Consider the following 23,066-nt stretch of genomic DNA (forward strand, 5'->3'; position numbering starts at 1 on the left):
TCAGAGATATGAGCTGAATTTGAGATATGTTTTGATTTTTATAAGTCTTTTCACTTATTCCTACTTGGATACTCATAAGCGAGTCAGGGAAATATGGTCTATATGAAAATAACATGAAGGAGTGCCTGACTAGCTGAAAAACTATGCTTAATGTATTATTATCAATTATATGCTGTCAGACTCAAAGGACACATACATTAGAGTCCTGCTTCAATACAGTCACAAAAAGGGATTAAATAAAAACAGTGCTATATGCAAGATGGAGAAAACAACTACTGAGCTTTATTTGATGGTGGTATGACCTCACCTGAAGTACCTCATCCAGGCTGGGAGATGGTACTTCAAAATGGCATCAATATTAGAGAAATTCAGAGATGTGTGATGAAATGATACAAACAAAACTTGTCTAACATTTTTACTTTGTCATGAAAAAGAAAGAGAGAGGAACATGAAAAATGAGAAAGTTCAGTGAGTTAAATTAAAATTGTGATAAAAAGTGGTTATTCAATCTCACTGAAAGGAGGACAACATGATTTGTTTTAAGGGATATTTAAAACTGAGAAACCCCTTCTAAGTGTAAGGATATTCCAGGCTGGAACAGGTTACCTCAGAAAGCTGTGAAACTCTTGCAAGATCAGTATTTACCTAAGCCAAATATATCACTGTACCTTATTCAGTCTTATACTAGGATAGATGGGATAATATCACCTTTGAGGTCCCCTCCTGATATGAATTTCTGAGAGTCTCAGAAATTCTCCCACAGTTGGATTTAAAGCATCTGTGCAGTCACCAGAGATGTGCCCAGTAGAGGGAGCAGGGCAATTGCATATATTTTAATTTAACAGCACCTATAAGAGTCGCCTTATCTGAGGAGTCCCATATCATAATTCTTATAACCTAAACCAGCTATTGTAATTCAGGTATTAATATATGGAACTGGGAGCTCCTAAGAAAGAAAAAAAACAGAGCCACTTTGCTGTGACACTTCAGCACACTTGCAGTTAACCAGAGCTTGTAAATCAAATCTAGCGTGTGTATTGTAAGTACAATTTACTGTATATTAAAATCAGTCTGAAACCTCTATTTCAGTTTCAAATGTATGGGGCACTGTAGTCTCTAATATTGACAGATATAAGGTCCCTTCAATACAAACTCTAATGCAGTCACAGAAACAATAAATGTTTTATAATTCTAGATTAATATTTTATAATAAATGTTTTATAATTCAGTTCTTTCTACAAGTTTATATTTTGTTAGAAGATTCTGTTCCTTAAAATCAATACCATCTCATCTGTAACATCTGTGCTGCAAAAGTAGTTTCAGCTTGTTAAAGAAAGCTTTGTTATTCTGCTATAAATATGTAAAGATTGACTTAAATTCTCTCATCAAAATTTTTCTTTTGACTTTTGATACTATTTCTACTCACCCTAGCCTGCACAGTTCAACAGCAGTTAGTTCATCACTTCCACAGACTGTAACAGCCCAATAGGCATTTCTTCTGACTTCTTCATTCTTAGACTGCAGCAATTCAATGAGTGGTCCCAGCCCGCCTGCATCTCTTAACTATTAAAAAAGTGAAAATATTGCCATTTACATATTTCATTTCTCCCAGCAAGAACAGCCTGTAAAATTTACTGCCTGAAATATTCAAGCTTTGTAGAAAAGCTACACTGGGCTACAAAAAGGTCATTTATGGGGATTGTGTTTCTGTGAACTCTGCATAGGCTGGAGCTTTAGAGTGGTACAAGGCAGACATCCCTTCTGGCTCTGCCCTGCTTTTCAGTTATTAGGCTATGGTGCGGAACCCAAAGAGACTATGCAACCCAAGACTGCCACAGAGAGTGACACAGCTTTTTCTCTGTTCTGGTGCCTCCTAGCAACTAATTTACATCACAATATATTTGAATTTGTATTGTATGTATGACAATCTTATTAACATCCTATTCTCTTGTGTGCTACAGTATCTTTCCTATACATGCTGGAGGAAATATTGCTCATTTGGATTTTCGAAGAGAAAGACATTTTAAGGACACTGAAAGAGGTAGATTAATTATCTATGCCCCTTATTCATGTCCTAATTAATGGCCTTGACCCATGAGAAAACCCCAGCTTATGATTTATGAATGCACATAGCATCATTCTTATTTATGAGAAGAAAATACTATGACCAATTCATAAACAGCAAAGAGTTCAACTTGCTGGATGTCACTGATCAAAGGATTAATTATATTTTGAGTTTTGTCTGAAATACATTTACTCCATGCACATCCAGTATCTCATTAATCAAGGTCAGACATTGCCGTTCAGGCCTTGAAAACGGGCAGCAGAACACTGAGAGAGAGTAAAGAGGAACTTCTCATCTTCAAAGTTCAGCCGACAGTTGCAGCTGAAAGAAACCTTGATGTTTAATGCTCCTAAATATACTGATCAAGATATAGCCCTGGTGAAAGCTCACTGAAGTCACCAAAAAGCTGCAAAGCATTAATTTGGTGCAAGCAAACATAGTCATGAAAATTCAAGTCAAAGAAAACCCTTTCCAAAATCCCATAGAAGTTGAGCTAAATTCAGCAGATCAAGTATCACAAAAACAAGTAATTACCTAGAAAGCTCAGGACTTCTAGGTCAGACACAAAGATTCCAGACACAAAGATACCAGATTCCTGGTTAATACAACTCCCACCTCAGATCTAGAAACATCAATATCCACAATCTCAAAAGAGTATTACCTCAGTTCGTGCATCAGCATCACAACCAAAGGCAGCCAAAGCAAACACTGCTTTGCTCTGCACTTGGCTGTTGGTTGAGCACAGTGGTCCCACAAGGGCATTCATGATACCACGGCTCTGGATGCTGGCACGGAATGGCTCTTGCAGGGACAGATTTGTTAGCACTGCAATGGCACTGGAAATGGCTCCATCTCTCTGGGCGTTCAAGGTGTTCATTAACGGCTCAATTCCTTCAGCCTCAGCAACAACACTAGCAAAATGAAAAAGGTGAAAAAATATTTATTTTAGGACCATTTTTTCTTCTTAGTATGCTGCTTTTACCAGTTAAACTAGTGTTACAATTCAAGGTTCGCATATATACATATGTAGGTATCTGTACCTATATATGTGTGTGTGTGATTTCTATGTGACTCATGGTAAGAAGTTCAAGAGGCACAACCTCAGCAGACAAACCAAGTCACAAACTTCTGGATTCTTTAACTTACAAGGACATGGTTTCTTTCTGAGGTATTGAACAAGTCGATTAAATCCTGCATCTTTTCAAAGGTGCAGAATTTCTGTGTCTTTAGTTCCAGGCAAATGCTTCTGCAGCCTCCTACCACCTCTCCCCAGAAGAATTCTAGCACTACAAATGAGGATTATAGTGAACAGAGTATCCAGATCAACTAGTCTATGAACAGCAGATCCAGTTTACATATTCCCAGTGTTACCAGATGATATTGCAGCCATGGCTGAAGGGTGCTGCCCCTCAGCAGTGCTGGAGCAAATGCTCATGTGGCCAAGTCCTAAGATAGACATGTAAAATAATCTATTATTTTATTGTTATTTCAATATATGTTACTGCTATTTCAAATAACATCAGGGAAGATGGTTGGGATTTTTTTCTAAGGACAATCTCACAGATTTAGATTAGAGAGCAGTCAAGAAAAACAAAAAAAGCTGAAGAAGCATTATTAATGAAATAGCAACTTTGAGCACTGGACAGCAGAAAGTGTAAGGAGCTGCACTACTAGAGGACATATAATTTTACTTAAGGCTCATCTGTTCATTAAACAAAAGTTGGCAATGTTGTTAGCAATGGGAATGCACAGATGGTAAGTTGATTTCACTGCAACTGCCTTTTATACCCTCTGTTAATACATGTTGTCTACATCAAAACCATAAAAAACTCTTCAAAAAAAGTTTACACTTTTTGCAAGTTTTGCTAAATTTCTGTGAACACAGTAATAAAAGAGACCTGTATGTGAAAATCTTTAACAGTAAACCTTAGTAACCTTACCAAAATTTGACTAATATTTGGATAACTTTCACAGTTACAAAATAAACCAAGCTTAGAAGTAACACATACAAACAAAATTACTATACTACCACAGACTATTGGCATTGATAACAAAGAAAAAACCCCATGAGGAGTGCTGACAGTCACACTATTACGCAAATAGGATAGAAAGTAGAATACATGCCAACCTGAGCTACTAATAATAAAATAATTATTAAAATAATACAAATGCATGGGGAACATGATGTAGCTCTTACAGTGAACTCATCTTAGTGCAAGTATCTTCACATGGTCAGAGAGGGGGATACAGATGCTCCTGAGCATACCTGGAATGAAGGAGAAAAGCCTAATGGTGTTTGTTACTCTCATCTCTGCCTCAGGTACAAGGCAGTGGCAGCTCACAAGCAGTGCTGGAGTATGGATCTAACACCATCTGGCAGGCAGACAACAGTTACTTGTTTGGAAAACCAGGGAAAAAGCAGCAATCCAGGGACTGAAGGTGCAGCATTTAGACACATGGTCAGCTTGGTGCTGCCTAATTAACCCTCCTGGAGCACCAGTAGCTTTAATGCAAGCACTTCGGTCTCTATTCAGAAGTAAATCCCACATTTTCAAACATCCCACACTCCACTCCTCTGTCTTCCTTCAAGTAGCTGGATTTGCCTTTATATGTCCTCCTGCCCCTTTCCTACTTGACCAGATGAAGAAGAGCTGAAAATGTTCAATTTGTTGAGTGGCATTTTTTCTTGTGGTTGTTTTGGTGATTTTAGGTCTTCAGGTAAGACCATTATACATCTTTGGTTAATACCATCTTAGCTTGCCCATGAAAATTTTATCCAAATGTTCAGCTTCAAGACTGTTGCAGCTCTATCCAGGCTGCTGTATATGAAGACATTTTGGACATGCTGATTGCACATGGAAGAAAGATCTGTACACCACATGTATCACAGGCTTGCTGGAAAACACCACATTAACAGCACATGTAACAACACCATGAGGTACCTGCTGGCACTGCTTGGGTGAGACTCACCATACATACACAGAGCTGCACACAGGGAGGTGTGTCCATGAGCTATCAGATTTACTGCATCATGCAGTGCATACACACACACTTTATCCAGGAAGGAAAAAAAAAAATCAGGAAGTTTCTCCTTTACAATGGATACACAGAAATTCCAGGATTTATGGGACAGATGCACTACTCATAAAATGCATTCACTGCATCTCACAGGTGTGGTATATCCAATATTTCTGCAGTAAGTACAGGACTTACTATTCCTACACTACACCCAAAAATACACATGTTCTCCCACAGGAGCTCCTAGTAAACATACAGTCCCTAACAGACTGGCTACAGAATGATACACAGCACTGAATGACGTAGCCAATCACATCATAAGCAGATTTACTATAATTTCCATAAAACCAGCAAGTACACAAGCACTTAACAAAAGAGCAAGGTGATGGCTCCTCACGAGTTCAGACCTGACCTCAGCAAGGTACAGAGCACAGCCAATTTTCTCAAGTGCCACTCAACCTCAAAAAGGTTGAGAACCACTGATTTAGAAGATCATACATATTTATTTCGGTCCTGCATTCTATTTCTGCGCAGACTCGTTTTGAATCACAGTTTCATGCATATAGTTTAATAATCACATAGCACAACTGAGCACAAGGCAAAAAGAATTTGTCCAAAGTGACAGTGGCTCATAACAAGAGCTGAAGGTAACAAACACCTTTGAGAAAAAGTTTTTAAGAGGGTGTGAACATCTGAGGCCAGTGCTGTGTCCTGGTAACAGGGATGCATTCAAAAGGAGGAATGAGGAATCCATAGTTCAACTCACTCCTACTCCACAGGCCTCTGGAGAACACAGAAATAGCACTGTCACCCCAGGCCACAGAAGGGAGCTGAGAGAGTGGACATGGTTAAGTTTAAGGTGCTGAGATACTACAACAGTTAAGTATGGAAGTCCTTGCTCCCTTTTATCTTGGTCAGAGACATGCACAGTGCAATTTTTTTATTATGAGGCAACAAAAGTCAGAGAATACTTTTACCAGTTCTGTCTTTGCTTAATGCAGATCAGCACTAGACTGTCCCTGCCTCCAGAACACTCTCCTTCAGAAACATCCCACTGAGACTGAGTGATTTATCAGTGCTTCCACTACATCCTCACGGAAGAAGTGAGCCTTGGTTTAGCTGAAAAGAAGTATACACTTTTTGATGTGGAAAAGATATTCAAAGTACCTACTTTCCTAAACAAGGAGAAAAAAGGTTAGGGAAAAGGAAAGAAGACAACAAGAGAAGAAAAATAAAGGACACTGCATTTGCCACACCACCATTTTTCCTCAAAAGTGGAAGCTGCCTATCTGAACTACAAACAGGAAGAAAAAAAAATACAAGACAGGTTTAGCAACTGCAGAGTTTAAATTAAAGTTATAACAGTTGAAATGTTACAAATTATAAGCACATATTATGATCCTCAGAATGCCTAGCCTAAGAGGGTTAGGCATTTACCTTAATCAAGATATACATAGTTCAGGTACCTTAGGGACCCTGAGCATGCTCTTTAGTGAAACAACAAAATTCTGATTACGATTGGATTCAAATTACCGTATTTCAAGAATAGCTAATTATTTTTTTAGCTGTCATTTGGAAGATAAATATTGAAAGGTCATATAAGAAATATTTCATTTATTAATTTTAAAAATACATTGTAATGTTAAGACATTTTCTTGAAAATTCTCTAAAAGATAGTTCAAGACTCAATGAATAAATGCTGAGAGACTGAAGAAAACCAAACATTTTCTTTACTGTTTTTACGCAAAAATAAATTAGAAGTTGACAAGAAAATCATTACCAAAAACTTCACAATACAAACTTTTCGTGTAACAGACATTTTGGAGATGTGTATGAATGTCACTGAAGTATTTTGTTGCTTCAGCTGTCTGGGGTGCAATAGGAAAGCTCAGATATTGTGAATGTTGTGAAAACAATCAGCAGTAAAAATTTGATGAAAATCCTGAGGGGTTTTTATACTTTATCTTTTTTTTAGCACTATAAACTCTCTGCGGCAAGAACCACCTCTTTGTTGGCATCACAGGAGCATAAAAGCTCTAGTCTGTGACCAAACCTTCTAGCCACGGCAAGAAAAATAAGAGATTATTTACTTAGAGCATTGAGAATGGTCCAGCTAGCTTTTCCTCCTGAAGAGAAAGTCTAGCCTAAGGGAAAAGCAACTAAGAGTGTTCAAAGAGCTGCCAGAAAACACTGCGATTTCCCCTCAAACTCCCAACCTAAACAACCTCCGGGGGAGGGGAGATAGAGGAGAAGAGCAGTGGTACAGCTTGACACCACTGTTTACTCAGGATTGTACTAAATTTACACTGGTGAGATTGACACTTCATAAAAATGGTAAAGTATGTTTGGTTTTGTTTCTTCTATCATGACTGAACATAAACTGGTTTATATTCAATTATATTTTTATTCACTTCTATGGTGCTTACTCCCCTCTTCCTGACTGAGGATTTAATGCAATTTCTGTGCAGAAAAAAATTCAAATCTTTCCTCCTCGCCGGACTTAATTTTTTTCAAATGTGTTTGCAACTGCATGTTTAATTTCTGTGCAAAATTACTGTGATTGTGTGTGAGCTGCTTAGCTAGCCATTTATGCCTGTGCATAGCTCATTTTCATACATAATTGCATGTAAATTATGCATAAGAATTATGCATCTAATTACACACATTTTTAAAAATCAACTCTATCTGTGTTAAATCGCATGACTTCTTTTTCACACAAGGCATTTTTGATCCAGCTCTCTTATGCAATTTCTGTCTAAGAATATCATAACCAGAAGTTTGAAAAAGACTCAAGAAATAGCTTCCTTTTCATTCCTTAAATGTATTAGTATTCTTCATTAGCCTTGTTATGCCATCAGAATAATCCCATCCAATAAATGTCTTCTGCACTTACCAAAATTTCACTTCGTGATTTAATTACTTCCATAAGCAATTGACTGTTGTAAATAGTCACTCATATTTTATTTAAGGCTAATACTACTTCTGTTTTCTTCACTATATGAGGGGAATTAATGTCAGTATGTTTATTCTGAGTAGGGGAATTTAGCGCCAGAGGCTCTGATCTACATAATCTAGGGGCCCTTTGTGCTCCAATAAAAATACTGATGATATCAACAAACCATATTAATTTTTCATTTCAGGAACTGAAGCCTTTATTCCTATTTTCTAATAACAAGTATCTGGTTAAAACTGCAACAAAACCAAAATTCAATAAACCTCACAGTCTGGATGCAATAAAATCTTAAACTGCTAACTGAGTTAGCAGAGACTGTAATACCTGACTCTCATTTAGCACTTCACAGAGATCTTCTAACATCTATCACCAAACTCATCTGATGAAGTTACACAGTTTCAGTTCTAAAACTGTAGCATACCTAATTTAAAATATTACAGGAACATTGGTAATGAACTATTTGTTCATGATGCCTGAGACTTTCAGTTATAATAACATCTTCAAACTTTGTAAAGAATTTCTGATATTTCCACTATTATATGGAAGGCTCAAAATTCAACAATAGAAATCCTTTTTGCTCCTGAAAGATCCCATGCACCTTCAGCGAGGATAAGCTCATGAAAAAACTAATCCCCCTCTCTCTTTTTTTCTGATCCAAGAAGTAGTTCATGCAAAAATCAGTAACTAGGCACAAATATTCGGAGTCTGGAATCCACATTGTTGCAAAGGCAAAGCAAGAGGGAACGTGCATGTGCTGTCAGAGCAGCCTTCATGGAGGTGGAAGTAAAGAAAAAAGCCAAATCAGGGATCTCACAATTCCTCTGAACACAGAGAGAGAGGAGGCCATGGTTCTTCATCTTTGGAAGCACCAGCTGAGGAAGGATAAAAGAGCTGTGTCAAGTCAGTCTCTACACACAGTACTTTGGATTGCAAGCTTCCACTTTCACTTCTGGATAACTCTTTTCTGGACAACTGTGAACATACCTCAAATGGCAGCTGTCTGTTTTGCCTTGTTATAAACTCAAGCTCTTAATGATTTAGACTGTAGAAATTTATGCTTTCTCTCTTTAAATTACATCTTTAAGAAAATACACATATACTACTATGTTACAATAAAACTACTAAGGTTGTATGCCAAAATTTTAAGGTTACTTGTGAAAGCTTATTTTTATCAGACAGTCCAAGTGGACAACATGCCATAGTCAGTGCACAGGTTAAATTCACAGCAGGGCAGAATTAAGTTTGCATGGTCAGTCATAAGCCTGAAATTTCCTTACAGACACTTTAAATAAACAACTTCACACTTTACTCAAGTAAGTTAAAACATAAACTTAAATAATTTAGTTTAGAAATCTACTACAAAAAAAACATGCATGCAAAAGCACCAATACATTTGTCTGAAATATTTACTTATTTGTAAAATAACCCTTGCCACTTTTAATTAATAAAAAGCATACTTTATCTCAGTGAATATCACTGAATGAGACTGCAAGGATACACATTCAAGAGTAATCATGATACTTGTGCCACTGCATGAAAGAGTTTTCTCTCCTAGGCTTAGGAGCCTCCATCTGGGAAGGAAAAGTTTACACCTGATCCCACAGAAATCTATCATGGGACGTTACAGGTGACAACAAACATGCTCTGAGTGAAATTCCAGCCATCCACAGCTACAATAAACAGTGATCATACTGCAAGGCTTTGAAAGTAGGGGTGTACAACCAGGCCAGAAGATTCTGCTGTATCTACAAGGAGTAAAATTTTTATATATTTATCATCATCCCAGATCAGACATGTTCTGTGTTCTGTCTAAAACTAATTTGAACCTACTTAGGTTTCCATGTGCTTTAAGATGTGATGACATGAGATCTGTGTTAGATAGAGATAATTGCTCTATATTGGTCTCTGTCTTGAATATAACCCCAAAGGTAAAAAACAACAAAAGCAAAAAAGGAGTACGCATAACTTTTTTTTTCCATTTTAATGGAAGAAGGACTGTACTGGGAAGAAAACTGTCACAGTGTCTGAGCCTACAGAAGGACTTTTGCATACAGCCACGCCTCCCCAGTCTAAGAGAAAAATACAACAGCTGGATGTATGGAAGATTTTTGACTGCCAGCAGGGCTCAGACCTATGTCAATGGGTTGTGTACCATTCATCTGATGTGATGTTAAAGTCCTAGTGGAAACCCATTTCTGAGTGACATCCCAGACACAGGACTTAACTCAGCTTTTCTGCCAAGAGAGAAATTTGTCAGAAAACATTTTGCAGTTTTCAATGGAAGTCAAGATGTAACTCGCAAGGAAAAGCTTGTGAGCTCTTAGGTAGTTGGTAATGACTTTGTTGTCTTTTTTTAATTTTATTTTTTTTTACAGTACATAACACAATATGGATATACAGTAAGAGAAAGTAAAAAGAGGAACTTGTTTGTAGCCTGAGATAACTGTATTTTACGGGATGTAGATGTGGATGCCAATGTAAAAAAGTGACAGTACGTACGACCCATAATACTCAAAAACTTTTACCTTGTAGCACATTAGCTCAAAAATATAATTCTGTCACTAGGGGTCAGTATTAAAACATATTACATCTACACAATACAGCCAGCAGCATTCTATTGTTGATTTCCTCCTTTAGAAAAACAAACTTATGTCATAAAGAACTATTAAACCCCAAAAATACAAAACCTACAGTGGATTGTCACCTTTTTATGCTATTAAATATAGCTCTTGTTCTAGAAATTCGTGTTTCTGTTCTCATAAATAAACACATATATTCATGCAAATGTATTATCTTACATAATATTGACACTTTAGTATTTATGTGAATTAGGTTCTACAGTCTTGAAAGAGAAAAGCTATTACTAAGTTTCCCATTTTCTAATAGAGAAGATTACTACCTCGTGATAATACTACCTAATGGTAGTAATCACTACTTCCTAATACTAACAACAATATTCGGAATGTAAGAAAAACTGGATGTTCTTCAACTTTATTCCTTGACAGCCATACTTGTCTCATAAACAATTCAAAAATCTGTTGTGTACTGTAAGTCTCCGTTGAAAAAGGTGAGACACTCTCACTAGAAGTGAAACAGACTGAGGATGTATTTTGAGTCATTAGATCAGTATACGAATTTCAGTTTGGAATAATAGATGTAGCACCCACTAAAGTCAAGGGAACAACTTGCTTTCTCCTCACTGGGCACTGTCCATAACCAGTGAGTTCCCAACCTCTCTTCCTATCCCAAATTACTCTCAAATCTTGATAATCTTGACACATTTGAGAAAGCACACATTCAGATGCTGCACTAATGCCTGGAACTGCCTATAATGGACATAACCTTTGCAAATTCAAATAGATTGTCTGATTCTTGTGAAAGATTTAAGAATTAGAAAATTAAATAACATAAAGCTTGCTGACTTTGTAAATTTTGGGATGATATTTTACTATCTTGAATCCAGATATAAAACAGAATTTTGTCACATGACATTTATTATAAACCCCAGGAGAAATATTCCATCATAAGTCTGTCACGTACCACCACCTCCTGCAGCCCTTGGTACAGATGAAGAAAAAACATCCTTTTCCTTCTGCCCCCAGACCAAATTCTAACTGAATGCTATAAATTTTGCACTTAAAATAAACAATTTAGGACAAATATTGTTGAGGCTACTAATTAGTTTTCATGTCCAGTACAAAGTTCTAAATTCCAGAGCACATGTTTTTCTTTAGTGGCAATTCCATTAGGTGCTCAGAATTCAGACATAGCCAGATTTATGAAGGCAGCTATTAGAAATGGCATTTGTGCTACGACTATACTGAAGAAAAGAGCTGGTCAAATTAATGTCGGACTAACTGGTATACATGAGAGTTTATTTCTATGTGCTACTTCTAATATTGTATTTATATTTAACATGATTATCTTATCCTAATGAAAAGCGATAATAATTGATTATACTTTAAATGAGAAAAAATAGGCAGAGGCTGAGGTAAGCCATTTGTTCCAGGATTAGATGTGTGGCACAGAACCACTTATTTTTCTGCCCAACAGATGACGCTGCTGTTTCTTTGTTCGTGCACAATTGTTCTATTTGTGCATCACATCCATTACTGAAGTGACTGCGGCCACACTGCCCGACGCCTGGACACAGCAAAAACAGAGAGCTTCAGAGATTCTTTAAATGGCATTCTGCTGTCCAAATAATCATATACAGTTTTCAATACAGCAAGTTGTTGCTCTGGATTAAAGATCTGTGATAGAAAAGATGGATGCAAATACCCAGCTGAACATAATTCTCTTTTTTTTTTGCAGAAGCAGACCACAAAAACAAATTCTGACATAGATATTAAGGATGACTCCAGAGTTATGCACACATAGTAACATAACATGTTAGAATGAGCATATGGGATTTTAAACTGCAATGTACTTTGTAATTTCATTTTTACTGAGACTAATTATTCACAAGTTTACAAGGATTTATCATCAATATTGATCAGCATTAAAACTCTGTCCTTATGGTAACATTCTTATAAAAACATATTCTGAGGGTGTCAGTCTGTAAACTAATGAGGCATTTGACCACTGTATTTTTTCCTATGTGCTGTTGAAGTGGGACACAACATCAGCTCTGCAGCAAAAGCTTAAATGCTGAAATATTTTAGAAGTTATTTATATTAATTGCTATGTGTTCTGGTAGAGATCCTATTGAAAATCCATGTTCTCCAGTAAACCCGAAAATTCAAACCACTTGCATGGGACTCATGCTCTAGACTATTTGGTTAAAATACTACAGGAAGCAGAGTAATTTTTTTTTTTTTTTTTTTGCCAGATCATGTTTGCTTGAGGACTTGTGTCAAATGACAAGCTGGTCTCTGTCCCATTCATCGTGAACAGGTGTTCTAATTACCAAAGCTCCACCATATTTGACACCTTTATTAGCTGTCTCAGTTAAGAAACAAAGGATTGATAAGGTAGGGGTATAGAACTAGCCTTTCATTGCTGTGGGGAAGCACCTAAAGGTCAAGGTTAATATACATTAGTGGGGGGTAGTATTGCCCATTGCCTATGCTGTTCTTGTGCTATTAATCAATGGAAGACTTTGTCTTTACGAGCTACCTAAGGCAGGAGTTTTAATTACACAATTGCTTTAAATTGTATTATTTTTCTGTATTATATGAAAAGCTGGCAGCACTTTCTGATATTCCTAATAAGAACAACAAATCTCCAGCAAAAATAGCAACACCTTGTATTCATTTTATATCCTCAAATATATATATTGTACCAAATAAAAGGGCAAAGTACACATCCTTCAATTGATATAACATAGAAAACTGCTCATGAAATGAAATACAGCAGAATGCATGCATATGAGTTCAACAAGGTTGATTATTTGACTGGCCAGCAAAAAGTGAAAGCACTTGCAGCAAATAGTCTTCCCCATCACTGGACCCATTTTGTTCTTGCCACATAAGGTCCACCTGCTGCTACTACCTTTCTGATTTTATATTCTTGGAGGGTTTATACCAAGAATCTAATACGTAACTGATAAAAGGGCACTAGTCTCATCAGTATCATTTGAGATCAGAATATTATCAACATAACCACACAGCGAAGTTACATTATTATAAAAGTGCATCAGCATCTTCATTATTTATACACTTATTTTCAGTGGTCTACAGGACATATAAATGAAACATTCTAGTATGAAATATGATTATGGTAACTCAATCTGGAATGAATTTTCTCCAAACTATTTTTTTTTCCTATTATGTGAGTGTAAAATAAATATGGGCCTGATAGTCAGTCAGTGAGCTGGAACTATACCAATTTGTATCAGCTAAGGGTTCTACACTATATATTCATTTATAGATCCTAGTCACACTCAGACCCTTCTGTGACTTATTAATGGTTTTGATTTAGAAATGAAGCTTTGAAGTAATTATATAGTCATATGGAATTCATCCAATATACATATTTAATGTAAATTATTGCTTCCTGATTTTCACAGAAGACCTCTGATTAGATTATCTGGTGCTTCCATATTGTACTTGAAGCTGGATTGTGAGGAGAGAGAAGTATATGTAAGCCACCTTTACAATTTCCTGACTCTGCCCAGCAAGAAACAAATACGGAGTTCATTACAATGCAGAGGAACAGAGACAGCTATTTCCCTGCCTGAGGTCTCAGAGAATTGTTCCAGCAGTTGAGCTAAACAATGTCCTGACTATCTCCTTAGCAAAAGAAATGGAATGAGTTGGCATAAGCTGCTATACCAACTCAAAACTCTCCAGAGATCCCCTTTCCACAATGTGAAACCTCAAAGGGCTGCACTACGAAAACCAGCTGTAGTGGAGCTGAAAGTTTGACCTCTGGACTCCAGCACTGTGCTTGTTTTATGTGTGTGTGACTCCCACTGACACCAACTGAAGAGTCCAGCACATGAGGAGAGCAGAATATCAGACAAAAAAAATGTACTATGTGAATCTGAGAACAGAGTATTATTCTCTTGTGTCAAATTATTGCTCCATGATTAAATGAATACTAGGGACTATTAGAGCTGAATCAATAAATTGAAACTATTTATTTTGTGAGTTATTTTACTTTTTCATTTCAAAGAATGACTGTGAATCAATTACAACTTCTTTAAGAATATTCCAGGAAATTTTAAAGGATTTTTTTGTTTGTTTGTTTGCTTGTAATTACATGTGATTGCTCATATACATCACACTGCTCTGTTGCTTTTCCCTGAACAGGACTTTTAATAGAGTTGGGATAAAACAATGCTGCATGTGACAGTAGACTTTAGTTGATATAATTGTTTTGGAACATATAATGAGCTAACCATTGTTACCTTTGTTAGTAATTTTGGATTCTGAAGGTACATTTCTTTTCTTTCGGAGAACGCACTATAAGAATTTTATATTACCTGGGAAATAATTTTTAAAAAAGGAAGAGTAAAACAATGCCCATATTGAGGAGATCTATTCCCTGCAAAGAATAGATTTAGATCAGTCATAAAGGTTGTATGAACCATCAAGTTTTAAAATATATCAATGATTTGGGATTTTAAAAATGAACACCACATCGAATGCTTTAGATTACAACGCACATTTTGCTCATATGTTCTCTTCAAAACATGATTTATATCTCTGCTTTCATTACATCTGCTTCATACCTTTCCTTGATAAAGCTAACGTTAGTAGAGACAGCACAAGTCTTGTAACACTGATGAGAACCAAGCTATTCCAGGTGACTCATAAGCACCAAAAAGTGTCTTAGAGTCAAATTCAAACAGACCTGCCTTGTAGGATAAGGACAAAATGAGGCATTCTTTAAAAATCGAAACATTATCACTGCAGATGAGTGTTTTAAATAATAATTGAATTATGGCAGACTTACCTTGCATTTCTAGGACTGGCTGTTGTCAAATTAGCTAATGCTGTCACTACAGCTTCTTTTACCTCTTCATTATCACTGCTTAGCAACTGTACTAGCTGGGGAATCCCTTTGAAAGAAATAATTGTATATATGAACATTTAAATAAACCATGGGAGTCTGCAAAATTTTAATACTCTCCTTATAAACAGAAAAAAACCAAATTCACATTTCATCCTTTCCCACCTTACTTACCCTGAAGTCCAAGGACACATTTACTGTCTATATTCTCACACATGGCAGAAATGGCTTGGGAAGCAGCAACTTTAACTTCATCACTGTTAGTTTCCAAAAGGCTTAGGAGAAATTTCTCAACCTCTCCCCAATGTAAGATTTTTCGTATTTCAGCTTGAAAAGAGAAATATCAAGAGTATTAATCTGTATTTGTTTTCCAAATCGGTGAAAGGACATTAATTTGATTTCATTTAGCTGTTGGAAATATTTTGGTAACAGAGGCACCAGCCATTAAGAAATGTGCACAAAGGACTTGAGCCAAAACCCATCATAGAACATCCTGAGTTGGAAGGGACCCACAAGGATCATCCAAATCCAACTCCTGGATTAGGCTTCATTGAACTCTGAACCAAGCCCAAATAACTACTATTAAACACAGTATAAATATACATAGCCCAACAGAATGCAAAGTTTGTTCTCTGCAAGACTTTAAAACCACAGAATACAGGTTTGATGGAAACAGCTTTTCCAGTGCAACAGATCACGCTTACTCAGGATTGTGCTGAACTTCAGTTTATGCTAACAAAATCCAAATGCATAAAACTGAAGAACACACCAGTAAATGTACAATTGAACTTGGTGAAATACCACTCAATGTATTAAAATAGCAAAAAAAAGGCAAAGAGCATTACAAAGAAAATTTTGATCTCTGCACAGCTTGTAGTTCTTCATTAACACCCATTCCGCAGAGAATTTGAATTTTGTCATTTAGCACAGTGTTCCCTGCTGACCTACACTGCACTGACTGGCAGCAGCTGCAGAAGGACAGAGGTGCTCCTTCCTCTGCACAAGTAACAACACACAGCACCCACAAAGTATCTACAAACATCTGCATGTGGATACCAATAAACCAATGAACTCCCTCATCTCAAAACTGATGATATCAGAAATGCAGGTTTTTCTTAGAAAGATCCCCAAAATAAACTTTCTCATGCAGAAAGGCGCTGGACAGCACAGAAGCTCAACAATGAGACTCAATAAACATTAAAACATATGTATAACTTAAACCAGACTAATTACATGCTGGAAGTCATATCTATATAGTAGAATTTTGGAATGTATTAAAGAATTTCAGGAACTGAGAAATCAGCATGACTGCAAAATATTTAGAAATTTTACCAGGGCTTGCTACTGTCCTGAGGGATCGCTCCCCTGGTTGGATTGTTGTCTCCCAACCAAAAAAACCCCAAAACTTAAAGACAAAATAAAAAATATTGTAAGTATTCTTTTAGATAAATCTGAATCTGTAGTGAATAAAAGTAAACAAATACAGGTCCACAAAGTCAATGAAAAGCAAATTTGATCAAAAATGCAATTAGAGCAGAAATGATTCAAAGCACAGAGATGAGACAGGTGTAGTCAGTGTCTCCAGCTCAGTTCTAAACAGTTTTAAGAATCCTCAGATATGCAAATGAAATCATAAAACAAAGATGCAACAAATAAAATAGAGGATTTTAAGTGTCAGCAGAACTTTGGCCACAACCTTGATGCTTATCAGCCAGCTCTCAATAGAAGGCCTCAGTTGGGATAAGAGACTATTTTGACAAGTTATCCAGTATGTCGCTGGCCTGCTGCTTGCCAAGGTAGTCCATAATCTCTAATAATGATCTCTACAGCTTCCTCTTGCCTCAGTAATTTGTTTATTGTACAACACGTTACTTATTTGCTTACAGATTTTCTTAAAAATCATTATTGCTTTTAAAAGCAGCTATGATGATAGGTAAGCATTTATTTTAAAAATGATTGATGCCTATATGAAATAATAATATTAATAAATAATTTTAATGAGTGAAAATAGTAATTTAAAATACTTTAAACAGAAAAATAATTTTATCATAATGTATAAAAACAAATTTTGAAATTGAACTTATGATAAAGAGCATGCATGCACATTTAGGTAGCTAGATCAATGAAAATTATTAACATTTCAATATCCAGGTGCCAATTCTATTTAAGGGATGTACATTTTCTGTTGATCATCTCTCTGTGTGTATGAGTTGTTTCCGTTGTGTCCTTTACTACAGACTAGGAAGAATGCACAACCGAAAAGCATAATTTATACTGAAGTACTTCATATGTCAGTGCCAACAGCATTTTTATAGTGATTAATTTCATGACCCCTACGTAATTTGAATACATTGATTTAACATGAAGGAAAATCAAGTGCACATGAACTAAGAGAATTTGCAGTATCAACTGTTCCATCCAGATTTTCATACACTGAACCCGGGGTGAGACAACCTTTATTTTTCAATATAATTTCTTTCCTATTTCCCCTTCTTACCCCAAAACCACAATCTGAGTTCTGCTGATTACTATTCAGGTCATTGTCACCATCTTATGGAATTATTTATACCAATTTCAAATGGAAAAAGTCAATGCTAAATAGTATCATGACCTCCCACTGATCTTAACACAGATAAACAAAGATCTGTTTTATGAAATGCATTTGTTAATCAGGCTACAGAGCATGTTTAGTGTGCTTCCATTTGAGCATGAGATGCACTAAGATACACAGAAAGAATGTGGAGAGCTTCAAACCAGAAGTTTGGCAGAGCAAGTGTGATCATCACTTTCTCCATACACACTCCACAGCATTTTCTTGTTGCTGGTGTGTCTGGCATCGTCAGGGGAAAACCAGGCTCTCCTTAATCAACAGTCCAGACAATCCACTCACAGACATTCAATAATTTATAACATTAGATGATATTTAGCATTCTGAAATGACTGCATTATTTGGTGGGCAAGGCAGGAATCACAGTATAATTCACCATTGTAATTCTGAGCATACAAAACAAAATCATCAATAAATTCTACATTAAATACAAAATTATGTTACAGAACAAAAAAAAATTCAGGGACAAAGGCATAATGATTATATATAGAAATATTATCCATTTTCTTGTACTTAAACAAACCAGCATCCTAAAGATGCTATTTAAAGTTGAATATCATATTTATACCATGTAATTTATTCTGATACTGAGAATACCTCTTAAGGGATAAATATATCTTGTAACAACAACACCAAGTTACAGGAGTCCCTTTCCAAAGGGTTGAAAGAGACATAAAACAAAACTGCTTGCAATGATCACATCTATCAGGGAAAAAAAACAATCTAAAATCAAATTCCATCTGTCAACAATAATTTCAAAACCAGATACTGCTGTATACTCAGCTGCCAGAATGAAAAAAAAAACAGCTAGATACATGTTCTGTCATAGCAGAAGTAGGTTTTTCATTCCAATGAAAAGCAGCATTTTTTACCCAAATATAGAGGAAATGTTGGTAAATTGCAACCATGATTATCAAACTTGAAGAATGTAGGTGTAGGTACTGCAAATTTAATTAAAAAGTCACTACAGAACTAAGAGCTATGTTGTATTATACTGGATTCACATCAAGGCAAGTACTAGTATCGGGTACATTAGTGTTGCATTTTGGATAGGGTTTAGTGTGCTTACAACCAGAACCCAATCAAAAAACAAAACCTGAAAATGTTTGTTTATTTTTTGCAGTTGGGCTCTTTCTTACAATGGCCTTTTCCTTCCATTGCAAGCCTGCCTTCAGACCAGTATCTCTGTGTAGCTGAAACATTCAGTGCTTTTGGGGACTACATAGAGCAGCAAGTTTACCGGACTGTGTTTTCCAATGCACCAGGACAAGTTTCCTTTTGCCTAACTGGGTGTCACCAAGATTCTACAGCTTGAAAGCAAATATTTTAAATCTTCTTTTGATGTATTTTCCCAGCTTGCTGCATCCATACTAACTGTCATAGGCTGAAGAAGAGAGCAAACCTTTATAATGAAACCTCATTGACTCCATTTGTAAAGAAGCATGACAAGAAGATGCATCTTCACTGACGGTAACATCCCATGATATAAGATCATAGGCAGTACTGTAATATATTATGTGTGGTTCTTGCAACTGTGCTTTAAAAATGTGCTCAGACATGCTTCTACTAACAGCTGCTAAAATATTAGGCCACAAAAACTGAAAAAAAAAAGTGTGAAAGAGGAAAAGAAGGCTATGCCTATTTGAAAATAAATATGATAAAGGAGTAAGATGCAGTAGAAAGCAGTAGGAGCAAATATAAATCTGCTTAGCATACAACTTACAAGCCTGTCACAGGACTATAAAAATGATACTGACAGTCCTAAGTAGCATAATAAAATAACAACACAGAAAAATACACAAAGAAAATACTGACATAAGAAGGTCCCTTCCTATCTTTGATACCTGAACATTAATGAAAACAATTTTCAGGGACTTGCCAAGCTTCCAACAGATAATGACAAAAGCACAGAAAAACCCACAGAATACTCGGACACACTTTCTGTGTATCATTTTCAATCCAAATAATTACAGATATTCAGGATATCAAATAAAGCAAGGTGAGAAAAGAATCAGAAAAATAGCACAGGGAGAGATGAAAGGAAGTCTGAAATATGGCAGAAAGGAGAGATTATTTTATCCATGTATTAAATTAAATGACGTATTTTTAAAATACACATAAAACCATGATTCAACCACAAGGTGCCAGAATTATGAATGAAATATTTAAATTCTACTGTAATAAAAATCCCTTGACACAAGTAAAATCTATAGTCAGAAATAGCTTATGAGTTACATAGCATTTTGTTACACAACACTACTTGGTACATGTTGCAACTCAGTAGCCAATGTGTGGAAGCGATTTCAAATGTAGCTTGATTGAAAGAGCATTCTTGTGTGCATAAATGATGAGCATGTTCTGCCTAATTCAGAATTCCTCGGTGAATGAAAGAAAAGTATATAAAAAAAGAACTATAGGATGAATAATTATAAAAAGATTACAATGAAACTATTTAACTCCCCTGGGAATATTAATCTGCAAGCCATTTGAAAGGTTTCCTTTCATGCCTCTGTTAAAGGAATTTGTATTTGAAATTGCCTGACATTTAGACGAGCAGTTGAATGTGAAAGGAAGTCAGCTTGCAATGAAGTCTTAACAGATAGAAGCAGAAACAGTGCCAGCAAAGGTGGCTTAAGATGGCAGTCAGCTGGCATCACTAAACAAAAGACAAGGATCATATTTTCAGAGCCCCATTTTCCTTTGAGGACAGCATTTTACAAGAATATATTAAAATAAAATAATAAAAATAAATTTAAAATTTATTGAGGCAAAACTGCAACATTCATATATATATATATATATATATATATATATACATATATATGTATACATATATGTATATATATATGTATATGTAATCTCCTAGCATCCAATTGCTGTTCTGATTGGCAAGACTCGTTACTGTAATTAATTCTTGCCAGTGCTTTCCTCAGCACAAGTACTATCATCAACCAAAGAAGATGGCCTCATTCTGGATAAAAATTTACTTCATACACAATATCATGTCCATGGATAATTGAAAAATCACATACAGTCATAAGCTGCCTTGGCAATTGCCTTTGCTGCATTCTTCTGAATATCAGGAACAGTAGAGACTTCTAAAAATGATACCAGTTTTTTAAGGCCTCCTGTCAGCTGAATCTGTTGCAGAGTATCCACATCTACTAGGCAATTTCCCAACACAGCAAGAGTTTCAATATGTAGATCAGAGAGTTCCTAATTAAAAAAAAAAAACAACAACAAAAAACACCCTTGAAATCAGGACTAAAATAACTTAGGCATTTAAGTTTGTGGGATAATTGTTGTAACTTTCTTTAGGATAGATTATTCATACTGCAAAGTGCATATTTACAAATTCATATTTTCATATAATTTATTTGATGATGACTTAGAATTCAACACAATTTATTACAAATACTAAAACTCCCAGAATTTTTTCATTTACATCAAAGCAGGTTAGACACATACTCAGAATGGGCCTGTGATGTTAAAAATTTTTAAAAAAACATTAATACCTCCATGTATTATATTTCCCATTGTGACACCTGAACTCAAGAAGCACTAAACTGAGTCTCATACTAACATAAACAATGATAGGAAATTGTGTCTAAAGCCATTATATAAAGTAAACTCAATTCAAAAATTGAATAATAAACACTTTGGGAAATGCACTTCTTTTCTTTGCTTCTTTTCTTAGTAAGCTAGATATCCTAGCTTATCCTGTTTCCATCATAGTTCCCTCCACGTAGGTAACTCTTTGTTCTTATATCTCTCTTCCATAAAATAAGAAATATTTCTCATTAGTCATATAAACGTCAGCACCCAGAACAAAAAAAACTTTTAAGGCAAGTAAACCATACTTCTTTTTCCAGTATATTCAGAAGGCAATCTAATCCCTTATTTTCTCCCAGTAATATCCTGGTTCCTCTGTCTTTGCTAATTAATTCTAAGGTCTGAAGGGCCAACAACTGAATGACCGGATATTCAGATTCCAGTAGTTCCAGCAAGGGTGGAATTACATTCAGTTCACGAACTGCAGCACGGTTTTGAAAATCCTGCAGTAAAATATTCCAACAAAGAATGTTAGTGATAGAGCATATAATAAGACATCAATTTCTCTCTTTACAGAAAGAGCACCAAAAATCTGATTTCAGACATTAAAAAATGAGCTAATACTCCAGAGCTTCCAGTTCTGCAGACTTATTTCTTTTAAGCTAAGAATCAAACTGAACATAATCAAGTCCCACAAACCTTAAATTCTAGGGGTTTTTTGCATGACTGAAGTACACACTACAAAATCTAGTCCTGTATAAAGAAGCCTATTCACTCTTGATTTTACCATGTTTCCCTCAACATAAATGCTTCTTTGAGAAAGTTTTTTTTAAATTTAGTTTCACCATTTTTATTTACCTCAGTGGGAGGAAACAGTTTTTTGGACTCAGCCATGGTTGCCTGGCTATATCTTCTTTTGTTTTCGTAATTATAAAATGACAACTTAAAATTTCAACTTTAAACAGTGAATGTGCAGCTTATTAAAAAGACAGTAGTTGATTATATTAAAAAAGAAAATAAATAAATAAATTACAATTTGCTTTTAAATAGCTTATTGCACATGTGCAGCATGCAATTATCCTTATCAATATAAGCAAGCACCAGGTGCAGTTATCCAGATATACCCTGCAACAAAGACAGCGAGATAGTAAAAAAGGAGAAAGAGTAAAATGTGATTCTGAATAGACATGCTCTGATGCCCCAAAAGAGATAGAGTTATAAACTGAATTCATTACTGAATTGATTCGCTTAAGCCATGGGAGAGAACTGCCATACAAATGCACCATTCTTTTGCTAAGCAGCATATGGATGACATTAGTGCAAGTAGCCAATAACGAATCTATTCCTCCTAGTATGGAAAGTAGCTGTTGACAGCATTCACCTATCATTAAAAAGATGTTCTAAATTGTGCT

At 35.7% G+C, this 23,066-nt stretch overlaps 1 protein-coding gene across 1 annotated transcript in view; it reads right to left on the reverse strand.

The window, feature by feature from the left end:
- The window catches only part of ARMC3 (armadillo repeat containing 3), a 52,019-nt gene that overhangs the window by 16,201 nt on the left and 12,752 nt on the right, over positions 1–23,066 (reverse strand). Inside the window, exons 6-11 of the mRNA XM_062494341.1 lie at positions 21,963–22,157; positions 21,135–21,318; positions 15,669–15,821; positions 15,438–15,543; positions 2,727–2,976; positions 1,427–1,563 (exon numbers count right to left, since the gene is read on the reverse strand). Of these exons, the coding sequence (XP_062350325.1) occupies positions 1,427–1,563; positions 2,727–2,976; positions 15,438–15,543; positions 15,669–15,821; positions 21,135–21,318; positions 21,963–22,157 (1,025 nt within the window). The remainder of the gene's footprint in view (positions 1–1,426; positions 1,564–2,726; positions 2,977–15,437; positions 15,544–15,668; positions 15,822–21,134; positions 21,319–21,962; positions 22,158–23,066) is intronic.

This window comes from Cinclus cinclus, chromosome 1, assembly GCF_963662255.1.
Source record: "Cinclus cinclus chromosome 1, bCinCin1.1, whole genome shotgun sequence".
NCBI lineage: Eukaryota > Metazoa > Chordata > Aves > Passeriformes > Cinclidae > Cinclus > Cinclus cinclus.